Source organism: Dendrobates tinctorius, unplaced genomic scaffold, assembly GCF_039654945.1.
Source record: "Dendrobates tinctorius isolate UK_male_01 unplaced genomic scaffold, ASM3965494v1 ptg000189l, whole genome shotgun sequence".
In the NCBI taxonomy this organism is placed as follows: domain Eukaryota; kingdom Metazoa; phylum Chordata; class Amphibia; order Anura; family Dendrobatidae; genus Dendrobates; species Dendrobates tinctorius.
In genome coordinates, this window is record NW_027361856.1 from 10,747,747 (window position 1) to 10,775,450 (window position 27,704).

The window sequence follows — 27,704 nt, forward strand, 5'->3', positions numbered from 1 at the left end:
GATGGCGGCTCCTCCCCCGTGACGCGTCCCAGGCGGAGCCGGAAGTGGGAAAGTTTCGTGTTTAGCGAAAGACGGAAAGTTTCTTGTCAGAAGATTCCGAATCGGTGATTCCCCGACCCGGTCTACTCCATGCTGCCCCGGTGAGTGCGGATGTGTGAGGGGAGGGCTCAGCCAATGGAAAGGTCAGTCATCTCCAACCCGTGTGTGGCCACCTACTGCATAGAATGGCAACCCCCCCCCCCCCCCGGCGCCTCTGCCCCTTACCCCCCCCTGGCGCCTCTGCCCCTTACCCCCCCCCCCCGGCGCCTCTGCCCCTTACCCCCCCCCTGGCACCTTTGCCACTTCCCCCCCCCCCCCGGCGCCTCTGCCCCTTACCCCCCCGGCGCCTCTGCCCCTTACCCCCCCCTGGCACCTTTGCCACTTACCCCCCCCCCCCGGCGCCTCTGCCCCTTACCCCCCCCCCCGGCGCCTTTGCCACTTACCCCCCCCCCCCCCGGCGCCTTTGCCACTTACCCCCCTCCGCGCGCGCCTCTGCCCGTCGCCCCCCTCCGCGCGCGCCTCTGCCCGTCGCCCCCCTCCGCGCGCGCCTCTGCCCGTCGCCCCCCTCCGCGCGCGCCTCTGCCCGTCGCCCCCCTCCGCGCGCGCCTCTGCCCGTCGCCCCCCTCCGCGCGCGCCTCTGCCCGTCGCCCCCCTCCGCGCGCGCCTCTGCCCGTCGCCCCGCCTCTGCCCTTCGCCCTCTGCCCGGCGGCCCGCCTCTGCCCTTCGCCCTCTGCCCGGCGGCCCGCCTCTGCCCTTCGCCCTCTCTCCGCGCGCGCCTCTGCCCGGCGGCCCGCCTCTGCCCTTCGCCCTCTCTCCGCGCGCGTCTCTGCCCGTCGCCCTCTCTCCACGCGCGCCTCTGCCCGTCGCCCGCGCACGCACGCCTCTGCCCGTCACCCCCGCCCGCGCACGCCTCTGCCCATCACCCCCGCCCGCGCACACCTGCCCGTCACCCCCGCCCGCGCACGCCTCTATCCCTACCTCCCCCGCCCCCCCCCCAAGTACCCAATTCTGTATATTATTTCTTCCCCTTGCAATTCTGATGTCTAGTTCTCTGTTCGTCCGTCTTCAGGGGTCTCAGAAAACCAATTTTCCAAGTCTTTCCTTCCTGCACATTCCTGCCTGATTTATAGGAGTCCGTATTTGAGCAGGACTGGTCAGGCCATGCTGCACCCTCCGTATTCAGTCAGTGATGGCAAAGCTCTGCACTCTACGTCCAGCACATGTTTGATATCTGACCAATCCTTACCAGTACAGGAATCCAAAGCAAATGAGGGGCGTTGTACTCCGCATGCATCAGTGTATGGGTGTGTATAACTGCTATAACGGTGTGAACGTTGGCCGGGTTACAGGCAGTGGTGGCAGTGTTGTAGATGGCCGTGTTACAGGCGGTGGCAGTTATGTAGACTGCGGACGTGTTAAACAGACGGTGGCAGAGGTGCAGGTATTCTTGCGGTGTGCAGGTGTGGACGGCGCGTGCCGCTATTTTTTCGGTTTCTGATGTGCAGGTATAGGTGGTGCGTGCAGGTATTCTTGCGGTGTGCCGGTATTCTTGCGGTGTGCAGGTATGGGTCGTGCGTGCAGATATTCTTGCGGTGTGCAGGTATGGATGGCTCGTGCCGCTATTCTTTCGGTGTGCAGGTATGAATTGCGTGTGCCGCTATTCCTGCGATTTGCAGTTATGGGTGGTGGGTGCAGGTATTCTTGCGATGTGCAGGTATGGATGGCGCGTGCTGGTATTCTTGCGGTGTGCAGGTATGGGTGGCGTGTGCAGGTATGGGTGGTGCCTGCTGCTATTCTTGCGGTGTGCAGGTATGGATGGGGCGTGCAGGTATTCTTGCGGTGTGCAGGTATTCTTTTGGTGTGCAGGTATTCTTTTGGTGTGCAGGTATTCTTTTGGTGTGCAGGTATTCTTTTGGTGTGCAGGTATTCTTGCGGTGTGCAGGTATGGATGGCGCGTGAAGGTATTCTTGCGGTGTGCAGGTATGGATGGCGCGTGCCGCTATTTTTTTCGGTGTGCAGGTATGGATGGCGCATGCTGCTGTTCCTGTGATGTGCAGGTATGGGTGGTGCGTGCAGGTATTCTTGCGGTGTGCAGGTATTGGTGGCGCGTGCAGGTATTCTTGCGGTGTGCAGGTATGGGTGGTGCGTGCAGGTATTCTTGCGGTGTGCAGGTATGGATGGCGCGTGCAGGTATTCTTGCAGTGTGCGGGTATGGGTGGTGCGTGCAGGTATTCTTGAGGTGTGCAGGTATGGAGGCGCATGCAGGTATTCTTGCGGTGTGCAGGTATTTATAGCGTGTGAAGGTATTCTTGCGGTGTGCAGGTATGGATGGCACGTGCCGCTATTTTTTCGGTGTGCAGGTATGGATGGCGCATGCTGCTCTTCCTGTGATGTGCAGGTTTGGGTGGTGCATGCAGGTATTCTTGCGGTGTGCAGGTATGGGTGGTGCATGCTGCTATTCTTGCGGTGTGCAGGTATGGATGGGGCGTGCTGCTATTCTTGAGGTGTGCAGGTATGGGTGGCGCATGCAGGTATTCTTGCGGTGAGCAGGTATGGGTGGTGTGTGCAGGTATGGATGGCGCGTGCAGGTATTCTTGCGGTGTGCAGGTATTTATAGCGTGTGAAGGTATTCTTGCGGTGTGCAGGTATGGATGGCGCGTGCCGCTATTTTTTCGGTGTGCAGGTATGGATGGCGCATGCTGCTGTTCCTGTGGTGTGTGCAGGTATTCTTGCGGTGTGCAGGTATGGGTGGTGCGTGCAGGTATTCTTGCGGTGTGCAGGTATGGATGGCGCATGCAGGTATTCTTGCGGTGTGCAGGTATTTATAGCACGTGAAGGTATTCTTGCGGTGTGCAGATATGGATGGCGCGTGCCGCTATTTTTTCGGTGTGCAGGTATGGATGGCACATGCTGCTGTTCCTGTGATGTGCAGGTATGGGTGGTGCGTGCAGGTATTCTTGCGGTGAGCAGGTATGGGTGGTGCGTGCAGGTATTCTTTTGGTGTGCAGGTATGGATGGCGCGTGCAGGTATTCTTGCGGTGTGCAGGTATTCTTGCGGTGTGCAGGTATGGATGGCGCGTGAAGGTATTCTTGCGGTGTGCAGGTATGGATGGCGCGTGCCGCTATTTTTTCGGTGTGCAGGTATGGATGGCGCATGCTGCTGTTCCTGTGATGTGCATGTATGGGTGGTGCGTGCAGGTATTGGTGACGCGTGCAGGTATTCTTGCGGTGTGCAGGTATTCTTGCGGTGTGCAGGTATGGATGGCGCGTGAAGGTATTCTTGCGGTGTGCAGGTATGGATGGCGCGTGCCGCTATTTTTTCGGTGTGCAGGTATGGATGGCGCATGCTGCTGTTCCTGTGATGTGCAGGTATTCTTTCGATGTGCAGGTATGGGTGGTGCGTGCAGGTATTCTTGCGGTGTGCAGGTATGGGTGGTGCGTGCAGGTATTCTTGCGGTGTGCAGGTATGGGTGGTGCGTGCAGGTATTCTTGCGGTGTGCGGGTATGGGTGGTGCATGCAGGTATTCTTGCGGTGTGCAGGAATGGGTGGTGCGTGCAGGTATTCTTGCGATGTGCAGGTATTCTTGTGGTGTGTGCAGGTATTCTTGCGGTGTGCAGGTATGGATGGTGCGTGCCGCTATTCTTTCGGTTTGCAGATATGGATGGCGCGTGCCGCTATTCCTGCGATGTGCAGGTATGGGTGGTGCGTGCTGCTATTCTTGCGGTGTGCAGGTATGGATGGGGCGTGCTGCTATTCTTGAGGTGTGCAGGTATGGATGGCACGTGCCGCTATTCTTTCGGTTTGCAGATATGGATTGCGCGTGCCGCTAATCTTGCGATGTGCAGGTATTCTTGCGATGTGCAGGTATGGGTGGTGCGTGCAGGTATTCTTGCGATGTGCAGGTATGGGTGGTGCGTGCAGGTATTCTTACGATGTGCAGGTATGGATGGCGCATGCAGGTATTCTTGCGGTGTGCAGGTATGGATGGCGCGTGCCGCTATTTTTTCGGTGTGTAGGTATGGATGGCGCATGCTGATGTTCCTGTGATGTGCAGGTATGGGTGGTGCGTGCAGGTATTCTTGCGGTGTGCAGGTATGGGTGGTGCATTCTGCTATTCTTGCGGTGTGCAGGTATGGATGGGGCGTGCTGCTATTCTTGAGGTGTGCAGGTATGGGTGGCGCATGCAGGTATTCTTGAGGTGTGCAGGTATGGGTGGTGCGTGCAGGTATTCTTGCGGTGAGCAGGTATGGGTGGTGCGTGCAGGTATTTTGGTGTGCAGGTATGGGTGGTGTGTGCAGGTATGGATGGCGCATGCAGGTATTCTTGCGGTGTGCAGGTATTTATAGCGCGTGAAGGTATTCTTGAGGTGTGCAGGTATGGATGGCGCGTGCCGCTATTTTTTCGGTGTGCAGGTATGGATGGAGCATGCTGCTGTTCCTGTGATGTGCAGGTATGGGTGGTGCGTGCAGGTATTCTTGCGGTGTGCAGGTATGGGTGGTGCGTGCAGGTATTCTTGCGGTGTGCAGGTATGGATGGCGCGTGCAGGTATTCTTGCGGTGTGCAGGTATGGGTGATGCGTGCAGGTATTCTTGCGGTGTGTAGGTATGGATGGCGCGTGCAGGTATTCTTGCGGTGTCAGGTATGGATGGCGCATGCAGGTATTCTTGCGGTGTGCAGGTATTTATAGCGCGTGAAGGTATTCTTGCGGTGTGCAGGTATGGATGGCGCGTGCCGCTATTATTTCGGTGTGCAGGTATGGATGGCACATGCTGCTGTTTCTGTAATGTGCAGGTATGGGTGGTGCGTGCAGGTATGGATGGCGCGTGCCGCTATTTCGATGTGCAGGTATGGGTGGTGCATGCAGGTATTCTTGCCGTGTGCAGGTATGGGTGGTGCGTGCAGGTATTCTTGCACTGTGCAGGTATGGGTGGTGCATGCAGGTATTCTTGCGGTGTGCAGGAATGGGTGGTGCGTGCAGGTATTCTTGCGATGTGCAGGTATTTTTGCGGTGTGCAGGTATGGGTGGTGCGTGCAGGTATTCTTGTGGTGTGCGGGTATGGGTGGTGTGTGCAGGTATTCTTGCAGTGTGCAGGTATTCTTGCGGTGTGCAGGTATGGATGGCGCGTGCCGCTGTTCTTTCGGTTTGCAGATATGGATGGCGCGTGCCGCTATTCCTGCGATGTGCAGGTATGGGTGGTGCGTGCAGGTATTCTTGCGGTGTGCAGTTATGGGTGGCGCATGCAGGTATTCTTGCGGTGTGCAGGTATGGGTGGTGCGTGAAGGTATTCTTGCAGTGTGCAGGTATGGATGGTGCTTGCCGCTATTCTATCGGTTTGCAGATATGGATGGCGCGTGCCGCTATTCCTGCGATGTGCAGGTATGGGTGGTGCGTGCAGGTATTCCTGCGATGTGCAGGTTTGGGTGGTGCGTGCTGCTATTCTTGCGGTGTGCAGGTATGGATGGGGCGTGCTGCTATTCTTGAGGTGTGCAGGTATGGATGGCACGTGCCGCTATTCTTTCGGTTTGCAGATATGGATTGCGCGTGCCGCTATTCTTGCGATGTGCAGGTATTCTTGCGATGTGCAGGTATGGGTGGTGCGTGCAGGTATTCTTGCGATGTGCAGGTATGGGTGGTGCGTGCAGGTATTCTTACGATGTGCAGGTATGGATGGCGCATGCAGGTATTCTTGCGGTGTGCAGGTATGGATGGCGCGTGCCGCTATTTTTTCGGTGTGCAGGTATGGATGGCGCATGCTGATGTTCCTGTGATGTGCAGGTATGGGTGGTGCGTGCAGGTATTCTTGCGGTGTGCAGGTATGGGTGGTGCATTCTGCTATTCTTGCGGTGTGCAGGTATGGATGGGGCGTGCTGCTATTCTTGCGGTGTGCAGGTATGGGTGGTGCGTGCAGGTATTCTTGAGGTGAGCAGGTATTCTTTTGGTGTGCAGGTATGGGTGGTGTGTGCAGGTATGGATGGCGCATGCAGGTATTCTTGCGGTGTGCAGGTATTTATAGCGCGTGAAGGTATTCTTGAGGTGTGCAGGTATGGATGGCGCGTGCCGCTATTTTTTCGGTGTGCAGGTATGGATGGCGCATGCTGCTGTTCCTGTGATGTGCAGGTATGGATGGCGCGTGCCGCTATTTTTTCGGTGTGCAGGTATGGATGGCGCATGCTGCTGTTCCTGTGATGTGCAGGTATGGGTGGTGCGTGCAGGTATTCTTGCGGTGTGCAGGTATGGGTGGCGCGTGCAGGTATGGGCGGTGTGCAGGTATGGATGGCGCGTGCAGGTATTCTTGCGGTGTGCAGGTATGGGTGATGCGTGCAGGTATTCTTGCGGTGTGCAGGTATGGATGGCGCGTGCAGGTATTCTTGCGGTGTGCAGGTATGGATGGCGCATGCAGGTATTCTTGCGGTGTGCAGGTATTTATAGCGCGTGAAGGTATTCTTGCGGTGTGCAGGTATGGATGGCGCGTGCCGCTATTATTTCGGTGTGCAGGTATGGATGGCGCATGCTGCTGTTCCTGTAATGTGCAGGTATGGGTGGTGCGTGCAGGTATTCTTGCGGTGTGCAGGTATGGATGGCGCGTGCCGCTATTCTTTCGATGTGCAGGTATGGGTGGTGCATGCAGGTATTCTTGCCGTGTGCAGGTATGGGTGGTGCGTGCAGGTATTCTTGCAGTGTGCAGGTATGGGTGGTGCATGCAGGTATTCTTGCGGTGTGCAGGAATGGGTGGTGCGTGCAGGTATTCTTGCGATGTGCAGGTATTTTTGCGGTGTGCAGGTATGGGTGGTGCGTGCAGGTATTCTTGTGGTGTGCGGGTATGGGTGGTGTGTGCAGGTATTCTTGCAGTGTGCAGGTATTCTTGCGGTGTGCAGGTATGGATGGCGCGTGCCGCTGTTCTTTCGGTTTGCAGATATGGATGGCGCGTGCCGCTATTCCTGCGATGTGCAGGTATGGGTGGTGCATGCAGGTATTCTTGCGGTGTGCAGTTATGGGTGGCGCATGCAGGTATTCTTGCGGTGTGCAGGTATGGGTGGTGCGTGAAGGTATTCTTGCAGTGTGCAGGTATGGATGGCGCTTGCCGCTATTCTATCGGTTTGCAGATATGGATGGCGCGTGCCGCTATTCCTGCGATGTGCAGGTATGGGTGGTGCGTGCAGGTATTCCTGCGATGTGCAGGTTTGGGTGGTGCGTGCTGCTATTCTTGCGGTGTGCAGGTATGGATGGGGCGTGCTGCTATTCTTGAGGTGTGCAGGTGTGGATGGCACGTGCCGCTATTCTTTCGGTTTGCAGATATGGATGGCGCGTGCCGCTATTCTTGCGATGTGCAGGTATTCTTCCGATGTGCAGGTATGGGTGGTGCGTGCAGGTATTCTAGCGATGTGCAGGTATGGGTGGTGCGTGCAGGTATTCTTACGATGTGCAGGTATGGGTGGTGCGTGCAGGTATTCTTACGATGTGCAGGTTTGGGTGGTGCGTGCTGCTATTCTTGCGGTGTGCAGGTATGGATGGCGCGTGCCGCTATTTTTTTGGTGTGCCGGTATGGATGGCGCATGCTGCTGTTCCTGTGATGTGCAGGTATGGGTAGTGCGTGCAGGTATTCTTGCGGTGTGCAGGTATGGGTGGCGCGTGCAGGTATGGGCGGTGTGCAGGTATGGATGGCGCGTGCAGGTATTCTTGCGGTGTGCAGGTATGGGTGATGCGTGCAGGTATTCTTGCGGTGTGCAGGTATGGATGGCGCGTGCAGGTATTCTTGCGGTGTGCAGGTATGGATTGCGCATGCAGGTATTCTTGCGGTGTGCAGGTATTTATAGCGCGTGAAGGTATTCTTGCGGTGTGCAGGTATGGATGGCGCGTGCCGCTATTATTTCGGTGTGCAGGTATGGATTGCGCATGCTGCTGTTCCTGTGATGTGCAGGTATGGGTGGTGCGTGCAGGTATTCTTGCGGTGTGCAGGTATGGATGGCGCGTGCCGCTATTCTTTCGATGTGCAGGTATGGGTGGTGCATGCAGGTATTCTTGCAGTGTGCAGGTATGGGTGGTGCATGCAGGTATTCTTGCGGTGTGCAGGAATGGGTGGTGCGTGCAGGTATTCTTGCGATGTGCAGGTATTTTTGCGGTGTGCAGGTATTCTTGTGGTGTGCGGGTATGGGTGGTGTGTGCAGGTATTCTTGCAGTGTGCAGGTATTCTTGCGGTGTGCAGGTATGGATGGCGCGTGCCGCTGTTCTTTCGGTTTGCAGATATGGATGGCGCGTGCCGCTATTCCTGCGATGTGCAGGTATGGGTGGTGCTTGCAGGTATTCTTGCGGTGTGCAGTTATGGGTGGCGCATGCAGGTATTCTTGCGGTGTGCAGGTATGGGTGGTGCGTGAAGGTATTCTTGCAGTGTGCAGGTATGGATGGCGCTTGCCGCTATTCTATCGGTTTGCAGATATGGATGGCGCGTGCCGCTATTCCTGCGATGTGCAGGTATGGGTGGTGCGTGCAGGTATTCCTGCGATGTGCAGGTATGGCTGATGCGTGCAGGTATTCTTGCGGTGTGCAGGTATGGATGGCGCGTGCAGGTATTCTTGCGGTGTCAGGTATGGATGGCGCATGCAGGTATTCTTGCGGTGTGCAGGTATTTATAGCGCGTGAAGGTATTCTTGCGGTGTGCAGGTATGGATGGCGCGTGCCGCTATTATTTCGGTGTGCAGGTATGGATGGCGCATGCTGCTGTTTCTGTAATGTGCAGGTATGGGTGGTGCGTGCAGGTATGGATGGCGCGTGCCGCTATTTCGATGTGCAGGTATGGGTGGTGCATGCAGGTATTCTTGCCGTGTGCAGGTATGGGTGGTGCGTGCAGGTATTCTTGCACTGTGCAGGTATGGGTGGTGCATGCAGGTATTCTTGCGGTGTGCAGGAATGGGTGGTGCGTGCAGGTATTCTTGCGATGTGCAGGTATTTTTGCGGTGTGCAGGTATGGGTGGTGCGTGCAGGTATTCTTGTGGTGTGCGGGTATGGGTGGTGTGTGCAGGTATTCTTGCAGTGTGCAGGTATTCTTGCGGTGTGCAGGTATGGATGGCGCGTGCCGCTGTTCTTTCGGTTTGCAGATATGGATGGCGCGTGCCGCTATTCCTGCGATGTGCAGGTATGGGTGGTGCGTGCAGGTATTCTTGCGGTGTGCAGTTATGGGTGGCGCATGCAGGTATTCTTGCGGTGTGCAGGTATGGGTGGTGCGTGAAGGTATTCTTGCAGTGTGCAGGTATGGATGGTGCTTGCCGCTATTCTATCGGTTTGCAGATATGGATGGCGCGTGCCGCTATTCCTGCGATGTGCAGGTATGGGTGGTGCGTGCAGGTATTCCTGTGATGTGCAGGTTTGGGTGGTGCGTGCTGCTATTCTTGCGGTGTGCAGGTATGGATGGGGCGTGCTGCTATTCTTGAGGTGTGCAGGTATGGATGGCACGTGCCGCTATTCTTTCGGTTTGCAGATATGGATTGCGCGTGCCGCTATTCTTGCGATGTGCAGGTATTCTTGCGATGTGCAGGTATGGGTGGTGCGTGCAGGTATTCTTGCGATGTGCAGGTATGGGTGGTGCGTGCAGGTATTCTTACGATGTGCAGGTATGGATGGCGCATGCAGGTATTCTTGCGGTGTGCAGGTATGGATGGCGCGTGCCGCTATTTTTTCGGTGTGCAGGTATGGATGGCGCATGCTGATGTTCCTGTGATGTGCAGGTATGGGTGGTGCGTGCAGGTATTCTTGCGGTGTGCAGGTATGGGTGGTGCATTCTGCTATTCTTGCGGTGTGCAGGTATGGATGGGGCGTGCTGCTATTCTTGCGGTGTGCAGGTATGGGTGGTGCGTGCAGGTATTCTTGCGGTGAGCAGGTATTCTTTTGGTGTGCAGGTATGGGTGGTGTGTGCAGGTATGGATGGCGCATGCAGGTATTCTTGCGGTGTGCAGGTATTTATAGCGCGTGAAGGTATTCTTGAGGTGTGCAGGTATGGATGGCGCGTGCCGCTATTTTTTCGGTGTGCAGGTATGGATGGCGCATGCTGCTGTTCCTGTGATGTGCAGGTATGGGTGGTGCGTGCAGGTATTCTTGCGGTGTGCAGGTATGGGTGGCGCGTGCAGGTATGGGCGGCGCGTGCAGGTATTCTTGCGGTGTGCAGGTATGGGTGATGCGTGCAGGTATTCTTGCGGTGTGCAGGTATGGATGGCGCGTGCAGGTATTCATGCGGTGTGCAGGTATGGATGGCGCGTGCAGGTATTCTTGCGGTGTGCAGGTATGGATGGCGCATGCAGGTATTCTTGCGGTGTGCAGGTATTTATAGCGCGTGAAGGTATTCTTGCGGTGTGTAGGTATGGATGGCGCGTGCCGCTATTATTTCGGTGTGCAGGTATGGATGGCGCATGCTGCTGTTCCTGTAATGTGCAGGTATGGGTGGTGCGTGCAGGTATTCTTGCGGTGTGCAGGTATGGGTGGTGCGTGCAGGTATTCTTGCCGTGTGCAGGTATGGGTGATGCGTGCAGGTATTCTTGCAGTGTGCAGGTATGGGTGGTGCATGCAGGTATTCTTGCGGTGTGCAGGAATGGGTGGTGCGTGCAGGTATTCTTGCGATGTGCAGGTATTTTTGCGGTGTGCAGGTATGGGTGGTGCGTGCAGGTATTCTTGTGGTGTGCGGGTATGGGTGGTGTGTGCAGGTATTCTTGCAGTGTGCAGGTATTCTTGCGGTGTGCAGGTATGGATGGCGCGTGCCGCTGTTCTTTCGGTTTGCAGATATGGATGGCGCGTGCCGCTATTCCTGCGATGTGCAGGTATGGGTGGTGCATGCAGGTATTCTTGCGGTGTGCAGTTATGGGTGGCGCATGCAGGTATTCTTGCGGTGTGCAGGTATGGGTGGTGCGTGAAGGTATTCTTGCAGTGTGCAGGTATGGATGGCGCTTGCCGCTATTCTATCGGTTTGCAGATATGGATGGCGCGTGCCGCTATTCCTGCGATGTGCAGGTATGGGTGGTGCGTGCAGGTATTCCTGCGATGTGCAGGTTTGGGTGGTGCGTGCTGCTATTCTTGCGGTGTGCAGGTATGGATGGGGCGTGCTGCTATTCTTGAGGTGTGCAGGTGTGGATGGCACGTGCCGCTATTCTTTCGGTTTGCAGATATGGATGGCGCGTGCCGCTATTCTTGCGATGTGCAGGTATTCTTCCGATGTGCAGGTATGGGTGGTGCGTGCAGGTATTCTTGCGATGTGCAGGTATGGGTGGTGCGTGCAGGTATTCTTACGATGTGCAGGTATGGGTGGTGCGTGCAGGTATTCTTACGATGTGCAGGTTTGGGTGGTGCGTGCTGCTATTCTTGCGGTGTGCAGGTATGGATGGCGCGTGCCGCTATTTTTTTGGTGTGCAGGTATGGATGGCGCATGCTGCTGTTCCTGTGATGTGCAGGTATGGGTGGTGCGTGCAGGTATTCTTGCGGTGTGCAGGTGGGTGGCGCGTGCAGGTATGGGCGGTGTGCAGGTATGGATGGCGCGTGCAGGTATTCTTGCGGTGTGCAGGTATGGGTGATGCGTGCAGGTATTCTTGCGGTGTGCAGGTATGGATGGCGCGTGCAGGTATTCTTGCGGTGTGCAGGTATGGATGGCGCGTGCAGGTATTCTTGCGGTGTGCAGGTATGGATGGCGCACGCAGGTATTCTTGCGGTGTGCAGGTATTTATAGCGCGTGAAGGTATTCTTGCGGTGTGCAGGTATGAATGGCGCGTGCCGCTATTTCGGTGTGCAGGTATGGATTGCGCATGCTGCTGTTCCTGTAATGTGCAGGTATGGGTGGTGCGTGCAGGTATTCTTGCGGTGTGCAGGTATGGATGGCGCGTGCCGCTATTCTTTCGATGTGCAGGTATGGGTGGTGCATGCAGGTATTCTTGCCGTGTGCAGGTATGGGTGGTGCGTGCAGGTATTCTTGCACTGTGCAGGTATGGGTGGTGCATGCAGGTATTCTTGCGGTGTGCAGGAATGGGTGGTGCGTGCAGGTATTCTTGCGATGTGCAGGTATTTTTGCGGTGTGCAGGTATGGGTGGTGCGTGCAGGTATTCTTGTGGTGTGCGGGTATGGGTGGTGTGTGCAGGTATTCTTGCAGTGTGCAGGTATTCTTGCGGTGTGCAGGTATGGATGGCGCGTGCCGCTGTTCTTTCGGTTTGCAGATATGGATGGCGCGTGCCGCTATTCCTGCGATGTGCAGGTATGGGTGGTGCGTGCAGGTATTCTTGCGGTGTGCAGTTATGGGTGGCGCATGCAGGTATTCTTGCGGTGTGCAGGTATGGGTGGTGCGTGAAGGTATTCTTGCAGTGTGCAGGTATGGATGGCGCTTGCCGCTATTCTATCGGTTTGCAGATATGGATGGCGCGTGCCGCTATTCCTGCGATGTGCAGGTATGGGTGGTGCGTGCAGGTATTCCTGCGATGTGCAGGTTTGGGTGGTGCGTGCTGCTATTCTTGCGGTGTGCAGGTATGGATGGGGCGTGCTGCTATTCTTGAGGTGTGCAGGTGTGGATGGCACGTGCCGCTATTCTTTCGGTTTGCAGATATGGATGGCGCGTGCCGCTATTCTTGCGATGTGCAGGTATTCTTCCGATGTGCAGGTATGGGTGGTGCGTACAGGTATTCTTGCGATGTGCAGGTATGGGTGGTGCGTGCAGGTATTCTTACGATGTGCAGGTATGGGTGGTGCGTGCAGGTATTCTTACGATGTGCAGGTTTGGGTGGTGCGTGCTGCTATTCTTGCGGTGTGCAGGTATGGATGGGGCGTGCTGCTATTCTTGCGATGTACAGGTATTCTTCCGATGTGCAGGTATGGGTGGTGCGTGCAGGTATTTTTGCGATGTGCAGGTATGGGTGGTGCGTGCAGGTATTCTTACGATGTGCATGTATGGGTGGTGCGTGCAGGTATTCTTACGATGTGCAGGTTTGGGTGGTGCGTGCTGCTATTCTTGCGGTGTGCAGGTATGGATGGGGCGTGCTGCTATTCTTGAGGTGTGCAGGTATGGATGGCTCGTGCAGATATACCCACGGTGCACAGTAGGAGGTCCCGGCCCACACCCTCCTCACAGATTTGTCAGGGCTCGTTTTCTGGCATGTGGTGGGGGATCAGATGCAGAGAAGCAGGAAGTGACTGTGAATTGTGGCCAGAGGAGCAGTGCTGTGTGGGTTCTTAGGCTGGCAGGGGGGGTCTGCCTGTGCATCACAGTACACTAGTGGGCAGTGGTCCTCACCCCCCACCTCCAGCACTTTAACCCCTTCTTGTCGCTGACATGCAGGTAGCTGAAGACCAGGCAGAAGTGAGACGCAGAGATGGAGTACGTGGTAAGCACAGGTGCCACGTCTTGTACTGGTGTCCGCGGTGGTGGGCTGTGTGCGCTCATTTTGGTGGAGGGCTCTGGTGACGAGTAACCCTTGTAGTCATGTAGTAATATCGGCGAGTGGTCGGGGCGCCCGCTGCCTACAATGCCCATACCTTCTTCTCATCAGTGTGGGATTTTGTAGAACTACAAGACACAGCATGCTATTCCAGAGCCTGTGTGTGTTGAATGATAAGGCACTGCATTGCCCCATGCGTAATGCACTACAAGCTGTGCTGGGACTTGTGGTTCTGCTCTGTATGCAGAGGGCCATATTCACATGGTGGTGCGTCCCTCAGTGGTCGCCCCTTGCTCTGGAAGGTACAGTTTGGTGGACAGCTCACAGATCAGTGGCCACCGACCTCCCCTCCCCACATCCTCAGCCTCCTTTCCTTTGTGGGGGAGGATGGCAGGAAGTCGAGTCCCAGGAGAGCGCCTAATGGCCGTGGTGAAGGCTGAGGAGGTGGCGGGATGGACAGACGGTGCGTCTCTTATTCTGTCCCCCATAGTACATGATGTGCTTCACACGTTGCGGAATGTGATTCAACTATGGGGGATGCTGGAGTGGCCCGGGACTACTCCCCCATCGTCTCTATTTGCACACAAATGAAGCATTAGCTGACATTATGGCCGCTCTCCATTCCATCTGTTGTGCTGAGTGTTGTAGTTTGCCAGGCCACCACAATAGGGGGTGCTGGAGCGGCCTGGGACTACTCCCCCATCATTTCTAGCTGCACACAAATGAATGAATCTTAGCTGAAATTACTGCTGTTCTCCATCCCATCCGCTGTGCTGAGTGATGTAGTTCGTCAGTCCACCACTAGGGAGCCGCCCAGGACTACTCCCCCATCATCTCTATCTGCACAGTAATGAATGAATCATTAGCTGACATTACTGCTGCTCTCCCATCTGCTGAGTGTTGTAGTGCGTCAGCCCACCACTAGGGGGGATGAGATCTAACACATAGGTCTTTGGACACCTCCACTGCACCGCGCTGCAGCTGGGAAACAGTTAATGGTTTCCATGACAGCAGGAAGCTGCTCCCTGCTGTCGCTGTGACAATGCCACCTCTGGCAGTGACCTTGTGCATTAGATGGCAAGCTCCTCAGGCAGGGTGATGCGCAGCAGGGTCACGTGTCGCAGGCTATAATCTAGATGGGGCTGCAGGAAATGAGCCGGTGCCTTCCTGTGAGTCAGCACAGCCCCTGCCATTGGCCGTCCGCCTCTCCTCCAGGGAGCCTGTCAGCTGACAGCAGGCACTCGCTCTGCTCCAGAGATGGGGGACGCAGCAGCTCAGCCCTCCTGACCTCTCCTCCCGTCACCTCTTCCTTCCGCTGGGTGGGATTGAAAGGGACTAGGATGGGGTCCTCCTGGCTTCCATGCCTGGCCTCTGGCATCTGATTCTGCTTTACAATACTGTCTCTCTCCTGTGAATTGCCAGACCACCTGGGGCACAGAGTACTATGTAACCGAGTGTTGAGGGGCTCTGACTGCCATTCTCCGGACTATGAGACCTGGACCCCTCATGTCTGTAGAGTACAACCTGCCGGCCGGCATCATGGATCTCTTACCCAAAACCAAGTACAATCACCTACGTAATGAGTCTGTGAGCTCCGCGGAGGATGCCCTGGGCATCGGGCCCCCCACGCCCTCAGTGGACATCATGGAGTCTTTGCCCAGCTCCTCCTCTTCCTCTTCTCTGGCCCCCATGCTAAACCTGGCAGAACTCTCCTCCGAGTCCGAGGACAGCCCCACCACCCTGTGCTCCTTCTTCCCCAAAATGGCCAACCTCAAGCTCTCCAATCCTGCCAGTCTGCTGAGCCTCCGCGGCTTCTCGACGGGCAGCCTCGGGGGGGCAGTAAATGAGACGGGCAGCCCTGGGGGCCCAGGGAAGGAGACAGGCAGCCCCGGGGGCCCAGGGAAGGAGACGGGCAGTCCTGGGGGGCCAAGAAAGGAGACGGGCAGCGTCGGGGGGTCATCGGACGACAGCCCAGACTCAGGGAGGACTTTCACTGTTTTCTCCCAGGATATGAACAAGCTCAGCTGCGGGAGAAAAGCGCGAGTGGAAGGAGGGCAGCTGGCCGGAGATGAGTGGACCCGACATGGCAGCTTCGTCAACAAGCCCACCCGCGGATGGCTGCACCCCGACGACAAGGTGATGGGTCCCGGAGTCCCCTACCTCGTCAGGGTAAGAGTTCCCCATGTGCAGCTCTCAGGGATGTCCCTGCCCCCAAAACCAGAGCCCCCTGTGTATATACTGCTCCCCAAACCAGAGCCCCCTGTGTATATACTGCTCCCCAAACCAGAGCCCTATTGTGTATAAACTGCCCCCCAAACCAGAGCCCTCTGTGTATATACTGCCCCCCCCAAACCAGAGCCCCCTGTTTATATACTGCCCCCGAAACCAGAGGCCCCTGTGTATATACTGCCACTCAAACCAGAGCCCCCTGTGTATATACTGCCGCACAAACCAGAGCCCCTGTGTATGCTGTTGCCCAAACCAGAGCCCCCTGTGTATATACTGCCCTCCAAACCAGAGCCCCCTGTTTATATACTGCCCTCCAAACCAGAGCCTCTTGTGTATATACTGCCCCCCCCAAACCAGAGACACCTGTGTATATACTGCCTCCCAAACCACTATATACTCTAGGTATGGTGGAAGATGAAACCGGCAGGGTGTAGAAATAAAAGAATATTAAATATTATATGTGTAATATATAATAAAAAAGCACACAGAATAAAATAGAAACTAATCAAAAAATGGCCTTTATTAAGATATAGAACAACAATAGGTGTACACTTAAAATAGATAAAAAAAGCACCCCAAATGTGTACATGGTATTATAAATACATAATAAGCTATATAATAAAGCTTTGCTAATAACCATGCTAAACTGGCTCAATGATTGACAGGTAAATAAAATGCATACAATAACCCAAAACACAAAAATATAGTGCAATGTGTTGCAGGAAGGAGAGCAACTCCGAAACGCGCGTCGGGGTGCGTTATATTGGCACCATTAGCTGGCTCACCAGGTAATTATTTCGTTGTGTCATTTTCCATTGTGTGGCGTTTCATTTTTACCACTCAGTCATTCACTGCCACTTTTTGAGCGACACCACTATTGCACTTTACTTGAAGTTGGCTTTTGCCAACATTATCATTTTTTTCAACACATTGCACTATATTTTTGTGTTTTGGGTTATTATATGCATTTTATTTACCTGTCAATCATTGAGCATGTTTAGCATGGTTATTAGGAAAGCTTTATTATATAGCTTATTATGTATTTATAATACCATGTACACATTTGGGGTGCCTTTTTGATCTATTTTAAGTGTACACCTATTGTTGTTCTATATCTTAATAAAGGCCATTTTTTGATTAGTTTCTATTTTATTCTGTGTGCTTTTTTATTATATATTACACATATAATATTTAATATTCTTTTATTTCTACACCCTGCCGGTTTCATCTTCCACCATACCCAGAGTATATAGTGGTTTCTTTACCGGATGGTTTGCCATCCATTTGTTCCAGAGGGGTTTTTCGATATATATTTTTTATATATTTAATTATCTTTAATAAATTTGTCTATTTTGGTATATTATTTTTATTCCCCACTGTTTAACTCCCAAACCAGAGCACCTTGTTTATATACTCCCCCCCCCCCCCCCCCCCCAAACTAGAGCCTACCGTGTATATACTGCCCCACAAATCAGAGCCCCCTGTATATACTGCCGCCCAAACCAAAGAAAGCCCCGTGTGTATATACTTCCACCCCCAAAACCAGAGACCACTGTGTATATACTGCCCCCAAAACCAGAGACCCTGTGTATATGCTGTCTCCCAAACCAGAGCCCCCTGTATATACTGTCCCCAAACCGGAGCCCCCTATATACATCGTATATCCTGCACCCCAAACCAGAACCCCATGTGTATATCCTCCCCCCCAAACCAGAGCCCCCTGTGTATATACTGCCCCTCAAACCAGAGCCCACTGTGTGTATACTGCCCCCAAACCAGACCCCCTGTGTATGCTGTTGCCCAAACCAGAGCCCCCCTGTTTATACTGCCCTCCAAACCAGAGCCCCCTGTGTATATACTGCCCTCCAAACCAGAGCCCCCTGTGTATATACTGCCCTCCAAACCAGAGCCCCCTGTGTATATACTGCCCCCCAAACCAGTGCCCCCTGTGTATATACTGCCGTCCAAACCAGAGCCCCATGTGTATATACTTCCCCCCCCCCCCCCCCTTCCCCCAAACCAGAGACCCTGTGTATGTACTGTCTCCCAAACCAGAGCCCCCGGTATATACTGTCCCCAAACCGGAGCCCCCTATATACATCGTATATCCTGCACCACAAACCAGAACCCCATGTGTATATCCTCCCCCCCAAACCAGAGCCCCCTGTGTATATACTGCCCCTCAAACCAGAGCCCACTGTGTGTATACTGCCCCCAAACCAGACCCCCTGTGTATGCTGTTGCCCAAACCAGAGCCCCCTGTGTATATACTGCCCTCCAAACCAGAGCCCCCTGTGTATATACTGCCCTCCAAACCAGAGCCCCCTGTGTATATACTGCCCTCCAAACCAGAGCCCCCTGTGTATATACTGCCCTCCAAACCAGAGCCCCCTGTGTATATACTGCCCTCCAAACCAGAGCCCCCTGTGTATATACTGCCCTCCAAACCAGAGCCCCCTGTGTATATACTGCCCTCCAAACCAGAGCCCCCTGTGTATATACTGCCCTCCAAACCAGAGCCCCCTGTGTATATACTGCCCTCCAAACCAGAGCCCCCTGTGTATATACTGCCCTCCAAACCAGAGCCCCCTGTGTATATACTGCCCTCCAAACCAGAGCCCCCTGTGTATATACTGCCCTCCAAACCAGAGCCCCCTGTGTATATACTGCCCTCCAAACCAGAGCCCCCTGTGTATATACTGCCCTCCAAACCAGAGCCCACTGTGTGTATACTGCCCCCAAACCAGACCCCCTGTGTATGCTGTTGCCCAAACCAGAGCCCCCCCATTTATACTGCCCTCCAAACCAGAGCCCCCTGTGTATATACTGCCCTCCAAACCAGAGCCCCCTGTGTATATACTGCCCTCCAAACCAGAGCCCCCTGTGTATATACTGCCCCCAAACCAGAGCCCCCTGTATATACTGTCCCCAAACCAGAGCCCCCTGTATATACTGTCCCCAAACAAGAGCCCCCTGTATACACCGTATATTCTGCACCCCAAACCAGAGCCCCCTGTATATACTGTCCCCAAACCAGAGCCCCCTGTATACACCGTATATTCTGTACCCCAAACCAGAGCCCCATGTGTATATCCTCCCCCCAAAACCAGAGCCCACTGTGTATATACTGCCCCTTAAACAAGAGACCCCTGTATATATACTGCCCCAAACCAGAGACCCTGTGTATGTACTGTCTCCCAAACCAGAGCCCCCTGTATATACTGTCTCCCAAACCAGAGCCCCCTGTGTATATACTGCCCCCAAACCAGAGCCCTCTGTGTATATACTGTCCCTTAAACAAGAGACCCCTGTATATATACTGCCCCAAACCAGAGTACACTGTATATGCTGCACCCCAAATCAGAGCCCCCTGTATACACTGTATATACTGCATTCCAAATTGGTCTCTTGTATACTCCGAATATACTACCCCCCAAACTAAAGCCCCCTATATACACCGTACAGTTGTGGCCAAAAGTATTGACACCCCTGCAATTCTGTCAGATAATACTCAGTTTCTTCCTGAAAATGATTGCAAACACAAATTCTTTGGTATTATTATCTTCATTTAATTTGTCTTAAATGAAAAAACGCAAAAAGAATTGTCCTAAAGCCAAATTGGATATAATTCCACACCAAACATAAAAAAGAGGGTGGACAAAAGTATTGGCACTGTTCGAAAAATCATGTGATGCTTCTCTAATTTGTGTAATTAACAGCACCTGTAACTTACCTGTGGCACCTAACAGGTGTTGGCAATAACTAAATTACACTTGCAGCCAGTTGACATGGATTAAAGTTGACTCAACCTCTGTCCTGTGTCCTTGTGTGTACCACATTGAGCATGGAGAAAAGAAAGAAGACCAAAGAACTGTCTGAGGACTTGAGAAACCAAATTGTGAGGAAGCAGGAGCAATCTCAAGGCTACAAGTCCATCTCCAAAGACCTGAATGTTCCTGTGTCTACCGTGCGCAGTGTCATCAAGAAGTTTAAAGCCCATGGCACTGTGGCTAACCTCCCTAGATGTGGACGGAAAAGAAAAATTGACAAGAGATTTCAATGCAAGATTGTGCGGATGTTGGATAAAGAACCTCGACTAACATCCAAACAAGTTCAAGCTGCCCTGCAGTCCAAGGGTACAACAGTGTCAACCCGTACTATCCGTCGGCATCTGAATGAAAAGGGACTGTATGGTAGGAGACCAGGAAGACCCCACTTCTTACCCCGAGACATAAAAAAGCCAGGCTGGAGTTTGCCAAAACTTACCTGAAAAAGCCTAAAACGTTTTGGAAGAATGTTCTCTGGTCAGATGAGACAAAAGTAGAGCTTTTTGGGCAAAGGCATCAACATAGAGTTTACAGGAGAAAAAAAAGAGGCATTCAAAGAAAAAAACACGGTCCCTACATTCAAGCATAGCGGAGGTTTCCTGATGTTTTGGGGTTGCTTTGCTGCCTCTGGCACTGCACTGCTTGACCGTGTGCATGGCATTATGAAGTCTGAAGACTACCAACAAATTTTGCAGCATAATGTAGGGCCCAGTGTGAGAAAGCTGGGTCTCCCTCAGAGGTCATGGGTCTTCCAGCAGGACAATGACCCAAAACACACTTCAAAAAGCACTAGAAAATGGTTTGAGAGAAAGCACTGGAGACTTATAAGGTGGCCAGCAATGAGTCCAGACCTGAATCCCATAGAACACCTGTGGAGAGATCTAATAATGGCAGTTTGGAGAAGGTACCCTTCTAATATCAGGGACCTGGAGCAGTTTGCCAAAGAAGAATGGTCTAAAATTCCAGCAGAGCATTATAAGAAACTCATTGATGGTTACCAGAAGCGGTTGTTCGCAGTTATTTTAGCTAAAGGTTGTGCAACCAAGTATTAGGCTGAGGGTGCCAATACTTTTGTCTGGCCCTTTTTTTTGAGTTTTGTGTGAAATGATCAATGTTTTGCTTTTTGCTTCATTCTCTTTTGTGTTTTTTCATTTAAAACAAATTAAATGAAGATAATAATACCAAAGAATTTGTGTTTGCAATCATTTTCAGGAAAAAACTGATTATTATCTGGCAGAATTGCAGGGGTGTCAATACTTTTGGCCACAACTGTATACACTGCTCCCAAACCAGAGCTCCGTGTATACACCGTATATACTGCCCCACAAACCAAAGCTCCCTGTATACACTGTATATACTGCCCTCAAATAAGATCTCCCTATATACACCATAAATACTGCCCCCACACTAGAGCCCGCTTTTTATACTGCACCCCAAATCAGAGCCCCCTGTGTAAACTGCACCTCCGTTATTAATGTACTGAACACTTACTGTAGTCTCTGCGTCTTCTCTTTGCTCCGCTGCCCCCTGTATACTCTGCCCCCACGTTGTTAATGTTCTGAGCACACATTGCAGTCGCTGCGTTTCTTGTTTACCACGTGGCCCCCTATAAACACTGCACCCCCAATGTTAATGTGCTTAGCACACACTGCAGTCGCTGCATCTCCTCTTTACCCCATTGTCCCCCTATAAACACTGCACCCCCCGTTATTAATGTACTGAGCACACACTGCAGTCGATGCGTCTCCTCTTTACCACATGGCCCCCTATAAACACTGCAACCCCATTGTTAATGTGCTGAGCACACACTGTAGTCGCTGCATCTCCTCTTTACCCCATGGCCCCCCTATGTACTCTGCACCCCTGTTATTAATGCACTGAGCACACACTGCAGTCGATTCATCTCCTCTTTGCTTCGTTGCCCACTGTGTACACTGCACCCACGTTATTAATGTGCTGAGCACACATTGCAGTCGATGCGTTTCAAATCAGAGCTCCCTATATACACTCTAAATACTGCCCCCACACTAGAGCCCACTGTATATACTATACCCCAAATCAGAGCTCCCTGTGTAAACTTCACCTCCTTTATTAATGTACTGAGCACTCACTGCAGTCGCTGCTTCTCCTCTTTACCCCATGGCCCCCTGTATACACTGCACCCCATGTTATGGTACTGAGCACACACTGCAGTAGCCGTGTCTCCTCTTTACCCCATGGCCCCCTGTATACACTGCACCGCCGTTACTAATGTACTGATCACACACTGCATCTCCTCTTTACCCCGCTGCCCCTTACACTGGCTCCTCTCTTGCAGTACATGGGGTGTGTGGAGGTCATGCAGTCTATGCGGGCTCTGGACTTCAGTACTCGGACACAGGTGACTCGGTAAGGGCCATAGGTCATGTGAATGGGGTGGGGGGCAGCTGTTATAGTATATATGACTGAGTGATGTCTCCACACAGAGAAGCCATCAGCCTGGTGTCTGACGCTGTGCCTGGAGCTAAAGGGGCTCTCCGCAGACGGAAGGTAAGGTAATGTATGTGTGCACAGTCCTTCCTCCTGATGTCACTCGTGCTTCATTACTGACATTAACCATTATACAACATGGCCAGGCGAACAATGGGCAACCAGCAGCCATGACATGGTCGCTGCTTGCTGGTGTAATGCACTCATTTAATGAAAAGGGGTGTGCTAATTAATAGCCATTCGGAGTTCATTAGTGAGGTCATTCATTGTTTGAGGAAGCAGGTGTCGCCTATGAAGGGATGTACCCGATGGATTTTGCTCTCGATCGCTGAGTAAAATGGGTCATTCCAGACATTGTACCGAAGGAGAGAGAAATTTGGTTAAAGGGAACCTGTCCTCTTGGGATGTGTATGACATATTAATATGGGCGTATACGTGATAGAAATGTTACACTAGTCCTACCTGCATGCCTCATATTAGTGGTCTTGTTGCATTCTGTCCCCCCAGGACATGTATGACCTATTAATATGGGCATACTGTGATAGAAATGTCACACCAGGTCTTGTTACCTTCTGTCCCCCAAGATGTGTATGACCTATTAATATGGGCATACATGTGACAGAAATGTTACACTAGTCCTACCTGTCTGCCTCATATTAATGCTTTTGTTACATTGTGTCCCCCCCCACCCGATGTGTTTGACCTGTTAATATGGGCATACACCTATCCATTAGTAACCCATTAGTGATATTGTATAAAAAAAAAACCCAGAATAAAGTCCTTTGTTTGAAATAATGACACAGACTCCTTTAATGAATCTTAATTAAACCATACTCACCGTACGCCTAATCCACCAAAGCCAATGTCTCCTGCACCAAAACTAAAATAATTAACCACAATATTCCTCACCTGTCCGCAGAGAAGATAATCCATAATGTCCCACGACAATCCTGATGACTTTGAGAACAGTCACTGATTCACTGACAGGAGGTAATCGCTCCCGCGGTGTATCACTGAGCTGCCTTGAGAAAGTTCTCACGCATCAGTGCCGTAAGTGAGATCGCCGGAGCTGATGAACTCCAGTGAATTCTCACGGCATCTCAATGATACACTTCGGGAGCAGTTACCTCCTGTCAGTATATCACCAGCGACCGGGTAGAGTGGTCACATCACTCAATGTGACTGTTCAACACGTGAGATCGCTGTGGGACACTCGGGATTATGTGGACTACAATGGACAGGTGAGTATATGTTGGTTTATTACTCACTGTGAGGTGAGTATAATGGGTTTTTATTTGAATATGTATGTAATTATTTAACTTTTTTTTTCTTTTTTTGTTTATTTAACTGTGAGCACAGGTGTCGGCACATGAGACTACGTCTCCCATCAGCTGCACCTGCTGTCACTGTTATCAGTGGCAGCAGACGTAGCCCGATGGGAGCACTAGTCTCATCAGCCCACGCCTGCTGACCTGTGGTAATTTTTTTATCGCGGGTCACAGTCACAGCTGCGGGGTCACACTGACATTTGACAGCATGACCGCGCAGCGCTCTGACTGACGGTCTTATAGGCGGTAGCGTCACAGTCACTGCTGCGGGGTCACACTGACAGCATGACCCCGCAGTGGTCTGACCGACGGTCTTACCGGCAATAGCATTACTGCGGGTCACAGCTGCGGGGTCACGCTGACATCTAACCGCATGACCCCCGCAGCGCTCTGACTGACAGTCTTACTGACGGCAGCGTTACCGCCTTTAAGAACCACTACGCTGGTGTTTCCCACACTCAAAGAGAAAAGGTATTTTGGCGCACCGCATTATATAAGTAAATGTATAATATAGGGGTGCAACCAAGTAGTCAACTGAGACTATAACTAAAGAAGAAAAAAAGCACTACTGGAATAATGCACACCACAGAAAAATATATATAGAAAATATAAATCACAACAATTTTATTGGTGCACAATTACAATTAAAACACACTTAAAAACATAGAACTGTGTCCGCAGAGAAAAATTGATTCAATAATGACTCCCATGCATGAGAGTATGGGGTCATTTACTGCCTACTCTCATGCATGGGAGTCATTATTGAATCAATTTTTCCTCTGCGGACACAGTTCTATGTTTTTAAGTGTGTTTTAATTGTAATTGTGTGCCAATAACATTTTTGTGATTATATTTTCTATATATATTTTTCTGTGGTGTGCATTATTCCAGTAGTGCTTTTTTTCTTCTTTAGTTATGGTGTTTCCCACACTGTCACACAGATGACAGCGTGGGAAACATCATAGGAAGCCAGTAAAAGCGCAAAACAAAAACTCAGCAAATCCACAAACATTTTTATACCTGTGTTTTTGCTGCAGATTTGACTGACTCAATTGAAGTCAGTGTGTGAAAAATGCTGCAGAAACGTACAAAGAACTGACATGCTGCAGAAAAAAACGCACTGCAAATACTTAAGGAAATTTACTGATCATGTGCACAACACTTCAGGATTGTCATTGAATTTGCTTGCATTAGGATTCCATTGCGTTTTTGTCCAATTTCCGTGCTGAAAAAAAGCTTCAAAAACGCTTCAAAAACACACCGTGTGCACACAGCCTAAGGGTGTAGACGCCGTATCCTCCACTGTGAAGACCCCTGGACTGTGGGGTCTGATACCACCACTCCTCATGTAATCTCCATACTGCTGGGAGGGCTCTGATCACGGATGATGGATCATTATTGATCACTCTTGATCCGTCTCTACAGACCGGGGGCCGATCCCTGAACTCCATCCTAGGAAAGTGTAACCTGAAGTTTGCCGGCATGCCCATCACTCTGACTGTCTCCACCAGCAGCCTCAATCTCATGGCGTCCGACTGCAAGCAGGTGAGTGGGCGAAGATGTGCTTGGGGAAACGTGAGGGGTGTAGACATGTGAGGGGCTGGAGATGGTCAGCGATAATCATACTGACATTGTTATATGGTTATTATCTGGCACAGATCATTGCAAACCATCACATGCAGTCCATTTCTTTCGCGTCAGGGGGAGATCCGGTGAGTATAATGTGGAGATGTAGCCGAGCCACGTGTCCAGTTTCAGAATTTGATGACCATCTCTCCTTTTTGATTGTAGGACACAGCAGAATATGTTGCTTATGTTGCCAAAGATCCAGTGAATCAAAGAGGTACCTATGGAGATAGAGGGATGGGGGCATTTGGATGTAGATTCCCTACTCCACTACTCTGGGTTCAGTAGACAGTTTGGTGGCACATGTGGAGGTGGGCAATGCGCAACAGATTCTGCGGTAGGACAGACCAGTGTGTCGGTGCAGACCTCTGTGTATGAGGAACCCATATGTTGGTGCAACCTCTGTGTAGGACGGCCGATGCATCGGGATGACCTCTGTGTAGGACGGGGCGACCTCTGTGTAGGGCGATGCGTCGGGGTGACCTCTGTGTAAGACGGGGATGATGCGTCGGGGCGACCTCTATGTTGGACGTTGCGATGCATCGGGGCGACCTGTGTAGGACGGGACAATGCGTCGGGGCAATGCATCGTGGCGACCTCTGTAGGACGGGGCAAAGCGTCGGAGCGACCTCTGTGTAGGACGGTGCGATGCGTCGTGGCGAACTCTGTGTAGGATAGGGCGATGCATCGGGGCGACCTCTGTGTAGGACGGGGCGATGCATCGGGGCGATGCGTTGGGTCGACCTCTGTGTAGGACGGGGCGATGCGTCAGAGTGACCTCTGTAGGACGGGGCGACGCATCGGGGCGACCTCTGTGTAGGATGGGGCGACCTCTGTGTAGGACGGGATGATGCGTCGGGACGACCTCTGTGTAGGACGGGGCGATGCGTCGGTGTGAGTTTCACTGATGTGCTGGTGATCTTTGTAGTATTGGCTCTAGGCGATGATTTATGGTCTTCTGACGCTAAGGCCCGTCACCACAACTTCCCCTTTTCTTGCAGCTTGCCATATCCTGGAGTGTCCCGAGGGTCTTGCTCAGGATGTAATCAGCACTATAGGACAGGCCTTTGAACTACGATTTAAGCAATACCTCAAGAATCCTCCCAAATTAGTGACACCACACGACAGGTTTGTTGTCCTCCCATGAGGTGTCTTTGGGCTTTGGCGGTGGGAACAGGGATTAGGTACATGGATTGGATGAATTTCCTGCTCTCACATTCCCTGGTTTCTCCTCCAGGATGGCCGGATTTGATGGCTCTGCTTGGGATGAAGAAGAAGAGGAGATCCCGGACCATGCATACTACAATGACTTTCCAGGGAAGGAGCCACCAATCGGTGGGGTTGTGGACATGAGATTACGAGAAGCAACTGCTCCTTCAGTGCAGAGACAGAGCCCCAATCACATGGGGGCCACTTTGGTGAGTGCACAAATTGTGAGAGGCTACATTTGGCTTTGTAGTCAAATGTCTCACTGTCCTCATCTTCCACAGCCTGTTGGACAGATATCTGGAGCAGAACAAGACCCTCGGAAACTGCAGCCACAGCTGCCGGTGCAAGGTACCTGCTCTGCCTGAGACTTGTTGCTAACTGTCGAGCCCCTCTCCATCACACAGCACCTGACCTGTAACTGTAGCCTCTCACACACCACCAGACCTGTAACTGTCTAACCCCTCCCCTCACACATCATCTGACCTGTAATTGCCTAGCCCCATCCCTCACACTATCTCACTTGTAATTGCCTAGTCCCTCCCACATCATCTAAACTGTAATTGTCTAGCCCCTCCCACACCACATGTCCTGTAATTGTCTAGCCCCTCCCCTCACACTCTCACCTGTAATTGGCTAGCCCCTTCCCTCACACTATCTTACCTGTAATTGCCTAGCCCCTCCCACACCACCTGTCCTGTAATTGTCTAGCCCCTCCCCTCACACTATCACCTGTAATTGTCTAGCCCCTCCCACATCACCTGTCCTGTAATTGTCTAGCCCCTTCCCTCACACTATCTCACCTGTAATTGCCCAGCCCCTCCCACATCACCTAACTTGTAATTGTCTAGCTCCTCCCACACCACCTGACTTGTAATTGTGTAGCCCCTTCCCTCACTCTCGCCTGTAATTGCCTAGCCCCTCCCACATCACCTAATCTGTAATTGCCTAGCCCCTCCCATACCACCTGTCCTGTAATTGTCCAGTCCCTTCCCTTCCACACCACCTTATCTGTAACTGTATAGCCTCTCACCTCCCACACCACCTGACCTGTAACTGTCTAGTCCCTCCTTTCACACACCACCTGACCTGTAACTGTCTAGCCCCTCCCCTCACACACCACCTGACCTGTAACTGTCTAGCCCCTCCCCTCACACACCACCTGACCTGTAACTGTCTAGCCCCTCCCCTCACACACCACCTGACCTGTAACTATCTAGCCCCTCCTCTCACCAGCTGACCTGTAACTGTCTAGCCCCGCCCACTCTTTAATGTTATAGGTTGTTTTTTTCAGAATATTAAGGTTTGTTGGAATGGAGCTATTATTAGAGACTTTAGATTGTGAAAACGTTACAAAACGGACATTTTGTTTGGCTTTAGGCAGTGGACACCTTCCCGGTGGTCTAGGGGTCTTGAACATGTTACTGGCCCATCTCTGATTAAGAAAAGGCATCAAAAGACAAGTGTATACACACAGATACGTACACACAGTTGTGGCCAAAAGTATTGACTCCCCTGCAATTCTGTCAGATAATACTCAGTTTGTTCCTGAAAATGATTGCAAACAAAAATTCTTTGGTATTA

The 27,704-nt window shown here is 52.3% G+C and overlaps 1 protein-coding gene across 4 annotated transcripts in view; it reads left to right on the top strand.

Moving 5' to 3' along the window:
- The first annotated feature begins 3 nt into the window (after positions 1-3).
- SHC1 (SHC adaptor protein 1) overlaps positions 4-27,704 on the top strand; it is a 36,597-nt gene continuing 8,896 nt past the window's right edge. Inside the window, exons 1-11 of one of the 4 annotated variants that reach the window (XM_073552383.1) lie at positions 4-140; positions 13,336-13,381; positions 15,443-15,604; positions 21,809-21,879; positions 21,957-22,020; positions 24,714-24,833; positions 24,947-25,000; positions 25,080-25,131; positions 25,916-26,042; positions 26,152-26,332; positions 26,405-26,471. In XM_073552383.1, coding sequence (XP_073408484.1) covers positions 13,370-13,381; positions 15,443-15,604; positions 21,809-21,879; positions 21,957-22,020; positions 24,714-24,833; positions 24,947-25,000; positions 25,080-25,131; positions 25,916-26,042; positions 26,152-26,332; positions 26,405-26,471 — 910 coding nt within the window. In that variant the 5' untranslated portion in view covers positions 4-140; positions 13,336-13,369. Of the gene's footprint in view, positions 183-13,335; positions 13,382-14,419; positions 15,605-21,808; positions 21,880-21,956; positions 22,021-24,713; positions 24,834-24,946; positions 25,001-25,079; positions 25,132-25,915; positions 26,043-26,151; positions 26,333-26,404; positions 26,472-27,704 lie in introns of those variants that run through there. The other 3 variants (XM_073552384.1, XM_073552385.1, XM_073552382.1) reach the window with 3 other exon arrangements.